Source organism: Nanorana parkeri, unplaced genomic scaffold, assembly GCF_000935625.1.
Source record: "Nanorana parkeri isolate BGI_ZX_2015 unplaced genomic scaffold, ASM93562v1 scaffold1335, whole genome shotgun sequence".
NCBI classification, from domain to species: Eukaryota; Metazoa; Chordata; class Amphibia; order Anura; family Dicroglossidae; genus Nanorana; species Nanorana parkeri.
In genome coordinates, this window is record NW_017307603.1 from 7,670 (window position 1) to 16,830 (window position 9,161).

Genomic DNA, 9,161 nt, shown 5'->3' on the forward strand with positions numbered 1-9,161 from the left:
AGCTCGTCATTTGAAAAGTAGATCTTAACACAAAAAATTGTGGGCACCCCTGCTCTAGAGCAGTGCTTCTTAAAGTGTGGGTCGCGACCCCATATGGGGTCCCTCAAGTTAACAGGGGGGGTCGCGATCCGAGTCCCCGGCCAGGACCGCCATCAGGGGGTATGGCCGGTACTTGTGTGAGGGGCTAAGGAGGTCTTGGCTCCAAGCTAGATAGTTTTATTTCAGTTTAATGTATAATTTGCAGTTTAGTGTAGTTTTTAAGGTCGCGGCCCCCCCCTGTGCACTTGGTACCTTCCTGAGCACGCATGCGCAGGAAGGTTTTTTTCTTTTTTTTTTACATTGACTGAACTTTCTTTTACCCAGCAGCAGTGGAGCACAGCTGCTGGACGTAAAGGTAAGGAGGGGGAGGAGGGAGAGAGAGACGCTGATAGACGCTGGGGGGGGAGACAGGGGAGAGAGACACTGACTGGTACTGGGGAGGGAGAGAAGAGGAGAGAGACACTGACTGGTGCTGGGAGGAGGGAGTGAAATCTGTGACATTTATTCTGAATATAACAAAGACTTGTTCTTTGTGTTTCTATCCATTTTTCTAAGCTAACGATTTAGACCTAATCCGACATTGAGATATACAATAGCATAAATTAGAGTTTTTATTCCAAACAGTTCAATTATCAAAGCTTAAGTTTCTATGAGAGCAGTTAATACAGAGGTGTTCTCTGTATGACGCCTATTGCTAAGAATGCCTAAAGCACATTACTGTAGCAGTTGATCAGTCAGTGCTAAGTATTCTGCCCAGGGTTACAATGAGAGTTTATAGCTGAACTCCAGGAAAAATGTTTATTTTAGAAACGGCATACTATGTGTCGATGGCTCCAGCTTAGTATAGAAATCACACCTTGCTGTAAGCCAGCTCCTACACAGAGCTCCGTATTTCAGGCACTGCAGGGATGAGAAGCTGCGGCTGCGATAGTGAAGGGCTCCAAGTAGAAAATTAAGTCACCAGAACACCTATGAATCTTCATCCAATCACATCTTTAATGATGTTCATACAGCATGTCAAAAATGTTTTAAGACCTCAGGGTCGCTTCATTAGACAATGCGACAATGAGTGAAGTGCTCCTGTCACATCCTGTCTCCGTGCCCATTCATGAAAAGCCTTGTATCATATGTTTCATAATGCAAGGCATTCTGTGAATGGAGGAGGGGAGAGAAGAGGCAGGTGTGGTATATGGTCTGCCCTCTTCCATTCACAAAACATTCACAAAACACAAAATGTCACAAAACATTGGATTCCATTAAAAAAAACAAGGCTTTTTGTGACTAGGCAAAGAAAGAGAAGGGGGTGCGACTGGAGCCCTTTACTGTCGCAGTCACAGCTCCTCATCCCTGCTGCACCCAGAAATACAGAGCTCTGTGTAGGAGCCAGTTTGTAGCAATGTATGATTTTCATACTAAGTTGTCATCCGCACCTTTTATACTTATTCTTAGGGCTAACTTACTTAATTTGTGTTGTTGGTAAAATAAAACTTTTTCCTGGAGTTCAGCTTTAAGTACATATAAAAAATCAGCACTGATTATGCCATTTTAAAATGTAAGCAATACAGTATATGCTGGGTAAACAATAGTTTCCTCTTTTCTTGTTTCCTTTTTTTTTTTTGACAGACTGGATTCGTGACCAGCGAGCCCCTACGCCTGCTGCAAGTAGATTAAACAGTGATGATTACCCTCTTCATTGGAACAACCTGAGCACACTGAATGGTATCCAGGGACAGCATAAATATCCTATCACTGAGCAAATACATAATGCCAAGTTAATGTGCAGAGGGACAGCAGACTTTCCATTAAAAAGGCTCCATAATCAGTCATTGCACAACAATGTAAATGTTTTGACAAGTATTAATGATACTGCCCGTTACCAACTTTCCGGTCCAGAATTTACCTTCAATGACATCATTACAAGGTCAGCTTACCCCACAGGAAGTGTGACAGAGTTATTGAACAAGCCAATGATCTCTACTCTGCCCTATAGCAGCATGGAAGACAGCATTGCAAAATTGCAGAGAAGGATACAGGATAAGATCCACAATGTGTTGCTGTCACCTCACAACATCCCAGAAGTATCAAAAAGAATTCCTCTGCAGCAGCTTGCTCTTGGTAATTGACCCCCTACATCATATATTCTAAACGTATAATCTGAGTTTACAAAACTTAACTAGTGCTAAAGGTAAAGGAACTTTGGTGCATGCAGTGCAAAGCGCAATTACCATAATAACCAATTAGAATAAGAAATGTATTTTACATATACCAGTCTGAATGTATCTTTAACATATCTAAATAAAAAATGGAGCAGGAACTTGCATGGGCGAAGCACAGGTTTACTACTTATCTATAAGTCAAATGGAAATTCCTTAATCTGTGTGCTTAGAACATGTGAGGTATGCTGGGTACTTCAAATTTTTACCTGTGTGTGTGGGACGTTAGGGTTTTTGCTCTTTAGCGCTTGCAGAAGACGGAGAATCAACGTGTGGTTTCTCTAATCACTTTGCGTCTCTGCACAGCTCTGTTTGCATGTTTAGTCCTGAATATTTTAGTCTCTTCCTTATTACAAACCACTTCCTTGTTATAATGGAGCCCTCTGTTATAATTTACTGAGCAAAACCATGTTAGTTTATGGTGTGTATGTAAGCACACATTTTTTATTGTATGCCAAAGTTTTCACATTGTGTTTAAAATAGGAAGTGAGGTGATGTCGTGTGACTTCCTGTAAGTACAGCATCTAGGACAAAGCTGATGTACAGTACCTCTTTCCTTCCTAGCTCTGCAGCAGTAGATCACTAATCTGTTGTTGCAGAGCTACATGGGGAGGCTGGATTAGGTCTCCACTGACCTGATCCAAACCCCTTTGAAGAAAAGAAAGCATACAAAACTACACATCTATCTATCTAAAAACAATACATTAAAAATTCCCAGGTCCAGTTGGCAGATGAAATAGGATGGTATTTGCATTTACTGTGTAAGTTATAAATGCTCACATAAGAAAGGTCATGGAGGCAAAGGATTGCCTCCATGAAGAGGGGCTTCTGATGTGACGGGGGAACTCTGATATGAAAATGGGGCTCTGATGTGAAGGAAGAACTCTGATGTGAAGGGGGCTCTGGTATTAAAGCAGGGCTCTGATGCAAAAGCAAGGCTCTGATTTAAAATAGTGGGGTTCTGATGAAAAGGAGGGGATTTGATGTGATGGGGGGGGCTTCTGATGTGAACGGGGCTCCTAATGTTAAGGGGTACCTCACTTTTTTTTGTGGGGTCCCCCCTTAAAATCCATTAAAACATTTTTTTACTGGGGTGCCTCAAGATTTTACATCCTTTTGAAGGGCGCTGTGACTGAAAAAAGGTTAAGAAAAGCTGGGGTAAACTACAAAAAGTATAAGGCGTGCAACAAAGACTTTCCTGAAAGAAATCCCATGGGGGTTATAGGGAGAAAGGATTTAGGGATTAAAGTGGATGTCAAATCGCATAAGCGTCCTTTTTCCTACCCTGACTGTACCCTCAAGCCATAAATGGGTAACAGAAGCACTGAAACACTTACTTTGGTTTCAGAATCTGCTGTCCTGTGATCCCATGGTGGCTGATGGTCACACAAATACAGGGGCAAAGGTGTTTATCCTATAATTCTTTTTAAATTGAAAATATTGCTAACACGGGTTTCTTTTACATTGCAGAACAGCAGCAAGCAATGATGAAGGAGGATGCAGAAAGTGTAAGAGCTCTAGGTACATTGCCTTCTATTTGTTTTTCATATACTAACAGGGTTATTCACAAAAGGGTGAAGAGTTTGGAGAAGGCAGGAGAAGTGAACAATCTAGGACAACTTAGGGGTCTATTCACTAAGCTGCCGAGGGCAGCCGAGTGAATGACCGATCCGAAGTAAAGTGAGCTGAACACTGATCGGCTATTCACTTCAGGCTGGTATGGCTAACTTCAGCCGTACATCGGCTGAAATCAGCCGTACATCGGCTGAAATCAGCCGTACATCGGCTGAAATCAGCCGTACATCGGCTTAAGAATTTTTCCTAATCGGCTATTTTGCACTAGATGGTTCACTTCTGCCTTCTCCAAACTCTTCACTCTTTAGTGAATAACCCTATATGCGATTTTAGTCTTTTAACCAGTTGACATCCGCGGTGTTAAACCCCCTTCCCATCCAGGCCATTTTTCAGTATTCAGCGCTGCGGTACTTTAACTAGAGGACTCACTGAACAGCTGTCTTAAATACTAAAATGCAGAGGCCTGTTCTCTGTTCTTGTGCTTTCAGGTTGTCTGAATCTACTATAATAATTAGAGTTCTATTTTTTACACTGTATGTTATTATTAATAATGTTTTTGGGTTGTCTTTTTTTTTAAGGAGAGAATTCTCTTCATCCATTATATAAGTCACAACATTTCAGAAATTCCGATTCCATATATAAAGATCAGAGCAAAATATTAGAAACTTACTGTGACCTTGCAATGCTTGAATGCCTAGTACATGGAGGGCACGCCTTAAGTCTAAAGGTGAGAACACCAGACAAATGTATAATCAACTCTTCAAGTATGTTTAATTATATCCTGCTTCAAAAGTCACAAAATCATTAAGTTTAGCTAGTGTAATAAACCAAAATCAATCTGTATATTTTGGTGCCATGCATCAGTTGAAAGTTAAAGTCAGGCTTGCAGTGTGAGTTGCCACCTCCCACAAAGCACAGCATGGATTAGCAGGATACATAAATATGTACATTAATATGGAAACCGTTAACCTGTATGTGTCGAAACTGTATTTAGCTGTTTTATTGGAGTTTCCTTTTAGTCTAGCTTCCTTATTTTAGTGTAGCCATTTTGTTTGTCTTGCATGCTGTCAGAACAATAGTGTACCTGTGGGGAAAAAAAAATCATGATTCTGCACCACCTTTTTGAAACTTACTTTGAAAATAAGCCAATGATTTTTCTTCCATCCTACTGGGAATGCTGCCTTATTTGGGAAAGGGGGCTTTTTCCGTGATGTGGGGATGTCATTCAGAGATACCATATGGACAACACAGTGGCCATCTTTTCATGTCAAAATCAAAGGTGCTGCATTTTGTACTACCCAGAAAGCCTACTGTAAACTTTACATTAACACTTTTTTATTTTCTCCCAGGCATATTTTATATCAAAACTTCCAGATTTGACTCCCTTACATGATACATTATTCTACCTCAACTTGTCTTTTAATGAATTCTGGCAATTTCCTGCAGAGGTAAGCTGTGAATAAAGAACATTAATACATAAATGTATAATTAAAGAGGGTAGTTTGGGGTCAATTTTAATTCAGTAGTTTCTGTTTCAGTTTATGTCTTTTTTTTACTCTGTGTATAACATTTTATTTTACCAATGAACATTTAATACAAGGTGCACCTATAATACAGGATGAGAGAGCATTATGGGTTTTCTAAAGAAAGTAGCTGCTTCCTCTCTGACTATCTAATTGAAACCATGGGTTGATTTATGAAAAGTGTGCATTTTGCAAAATGAATTTTCACTTAGCATTACTTCATTCACTAAGCATGAAAATTCTATTTGCAAAGTGAACATGCTCTTTTTTTTAACCCAAGGAAGCCAAACAAAACAGGGAGAAAGAAGGCATTACTTCTCTGATTCACTCAGCTTCTATGGGTTTCAGCACTGTGCATTATAAGCCTCCTATTAAAGCAAAAATTTAACGCGAGTGATGTTTGGCAGTTTGGGCTGCAAGAGAGAAGTATTTACTCTCTTCTTTTGATTGCAAAGCTTTTTCACTAGTTTCATTTTTCATGACAGGGTCACTTTAATCTAATCTACCTCTAATTCCAGTTTTCTGTTTGGGAAGTAACCCATATCAAACATTTAATATGCAAGGAGTATTAATAAGTGCATGTTATTTCTCAATTAATTTCTCCACTCCATAACTAAAAATAACTGATCTGCAGAAAACATTAAAATGAATTTTTATCCTCTTATGTTTCAGGTGTACAGACTAGTACATTTGGAATTCCTTAAATTTAGAAACAACCCCATCAGAGACCTTCCATTTGGCATCCACAACATGAAGAAGCTCCGAACATTGATAGTGTCATTTTGCTCCTTGTCTTCTCTGCCAGATGGGTATGATGCCTATATCCCTTTCCAGGCATGGTGAATGCATATGTAAAAAAGTATGCTTAAACACACCTAGATTAACAGTTACATTCGGATAGAGTGTTGCTGGTCTTGTTTGTGCAGTGTTGAGGATGTGGGTATATGTAGCACAGATATTCTAATACAGCACAGAAGATATAGTGGTTTGGCTCTGTAGCACTGGTCACCCACACTTCTGTTTTTCTTAGTAATTTATAAATTCTTCAGATGTAGTTAGCATCACAAGCTGAACTGATCATCTAAAATCTTGAAGACGGGCAATTGTTTGGTGCTCGTGGAAAGCAATTCAATATCTGCATTTAGCAGTCCTAATGCAGTCACACAGCAATTTTTCTTCTTTTCGCTAGTAATGGCTTTTTATTATAACAGTACGGATGCGTGAGTCTTAATTAAAAGGGCTCTAAAACAAAAACAAGCCAAAACAGCTAAAGCTTTGGCACTTCCTCAAAGTGCTAAAGCTTGCCCCCACCCTTTCTACCTCTTGCATATTCCAATTCACCAATAGGAATGAGTTCAATCCCAATAGGAATGAGTCCGAACCCAGTCCAATCATGAGCCCTTCCAAAAAAGGACATGCTGTGGGCTAGGCATTCCCCGCCCCACAGCAGCATGTAAACAAAGGGACAGGATGCCTGTGCTGACATAATTACATAATTTGCCAAATATAGACATCTAGCCATATAGGGTCAATTACATCACTGCACATCCTTTTGGTTGTCATGAAGTGACAGTTTTAAAAAGGTAATGTTAGCACAGGAAAAATACAAAGGCTGGCATTGGCAACCTCCTTTTTATGTTGATTGCCTGGCTGAGTCACTCACTAGGCACATGTATACAGATCAAGAATACTTAGTTCAATTGCTGCATACTTGTTATGATTAAGTGGCTCAGTATTAAAGCCAGAGGATCAGCATGACAATCATACAACTAGTAGTTTTAAGAGAAGGTCAGCAATTACAGTCCACCATTTCTAAACAAAAAATGTACTCCATATACATTTAGACTGTCGTATAATGCACAAGTACAGTGGTTGGCACAGCATCCTCACTGTAATGAACCATGATGCACCTGCTTTGCGTTTTGCTACGTCACAGCAATGGTGAGGAATATTTTTTGCCCATAGTTTATTTGTTGGTGGCCCATTACAAATGAATGAGCTGCCTTAAAGTGGAAGTAAAGGGGAGAAAAGATCCCCCCAGAGCTTTTAGTCATAATATGCTAGCATGTACAGTAGGATCCCTTCCAGCGCTGTGCTCCCCCTCACCAATGCTTCTACCTTTTATTCTAGTCTTCTTTCGGGTTGTGATTCTTCGGCCACTTGATTGGCCGGTCCCCCGACGACGTAACTCCCTTGGAGTTGTTTCATCTTGGCAAGAATCTTGCCAAGCCTGTGCACTGACCTGCACTTGCATGGCTCAGTGTACATAAAAAAGGCAGCTAGAAACCTTTATAGCAACAATTTGTTATTTACAAGATGTAACTTCTACTTTAATACATTATCATGCGGTTACACACAATGTGAAGGGGCCCTTGACATTTTTCTTACTTTTTGTGTAGTTTCAGAGGATTATTTACTTCTGGGGTATGATTTACTATAGTGTGAAATGAGGACATCCAGTCATGTGAAGAATGCGTTACTTGGTTTGGTGCATTTCACTTTACCCTTTAGTAAATCAGACCTACATTTCCCTTAACCCAGGCTCCCTGCTTATTGCTTGACAGCTTTTTATTTATTTTTTTAGACTGTTTCTTCTGCCGTACCTGCAGGTGCTGGATGTGTCCTATAACAACATTACTTCAATTCCAAATGATATCTCCAATCTTAGGTAAGAGTACGTTTTTGTTTTGTTTGTTTTAGATTAGTGGAATGACCAACACGCTATGAAGTTATAATTAATACTATTTGGGCTTTTTTACTAAGATTTTTTTATGATGTGCCGCAAATCAAAACAACCAGGCACTCGGGTTATGTTTTATTTCTAAAAGGAAATAAGAAATTGGCTGTTATTATACACATATGTACATACGTCTCTAGTGAATATAAATGATAGTGGCAGCAAATCTTTTAAAGCAAATTATACATTCTTGGGTATACAAAAACACAGTAATGGGCAATAACCTGTTGAAACCATTCATGGTATCTTTTAGCAGCTTAGAGTGGGCTGATACAATCAGAAGAAAAGCTGGCTGCATAACGGTTTCCACTGAGGTAGTTTATTGAAGTTTGCGCCACATCACTGGTGTCTTGCCAAGGTCCGCTTTTTCTGATACGTTTCACCCGATCACAGGCATAGTCATAGAAATTTCTGATCCCTGTGTGTTTAATGCTATTTTAAAATAATTGCATAGCTGAACTGGAAAGTGAGCTGAATTGGAGAATGTTTCCAAATCAACTTTTTTTGCCTAGATTGTTCACTTCTCCTGCCTTCTCCAAACTCTTCACCCTTTAGTGAATAACCCCTTGAATCTTCTTTATTTTTATGTATCAATTGGATTAGTCTGTTTTTTTAAAACTGTGACCAACCAGTCAATTTCCATGTGTCATACTCTCATATTTGTTTCCATTTTGTTTTTATTAAGTTTACCAATCTAGGTAGAACTATGAGTTGGAATGTACACATGGGAGTAGTTGGATACAAACTGTCGCAGTGTCACACAGTTACATGGTAGAGCTATTACTTTTGATATAACACATCACATTTATAAGGTTGGTACATCACAGAATTTAAATCCAATATTAGTGTGTTAGAGCTTGGGGTACAGGTCCTGTCAGTTATGTGATACATCAGCGATATGGGTTGTGGAGCCACAACCCAGATATTCCAAGTGTTCGCTTGTCTAGCTTTCTTGCTTTATACAATAATCAGCTGTGCAAGATGATCTAGATCAGTGCTCCCCAACCTTTTTATCGCCGTGGACCGGTCAACGTTTAATAATTTTACCGTGGCCCGGGGGGGGGGGCGTTGATT

At 39.7% G+C, this 9,161-nt stretch overlaps 1 protein-coding gene across 1 annotated transcript in view; it reads left to right on the plus strand.

The window, feature by feature from the left end:
* The first annotated feature begins 2,033 nt into the window (after positions 1-2,033).
* The window catches only part of LRRC63 (leucine rich repeat containing 63), a 15,578-nt gene continuing 8,450 nt past the window's right edge, over positions 2,034-9,161 (plus strand). The window contains exons 1-5 of the mRNA XM_018569432.1: positions 2,034-2,154; positions 3,723-3,760; positions 5,177-5,275; positions 6,023-6,159; positions 7,935-8,018. Coding sequence (XP_018424934.1) covers positions 2,034-2,154; positions 3,723-3,760; positions 5,177-5,275; positions 6,023-6,159; positions 7,935-8,018 — 479 coding nt within the window. The remainder of the gene's footprint in view (positions 2,155-3,722; positions 3,761-5,176; positions 5,276-6,022; positions 6,160-7,934; positions 8,019-9,161) is intronic.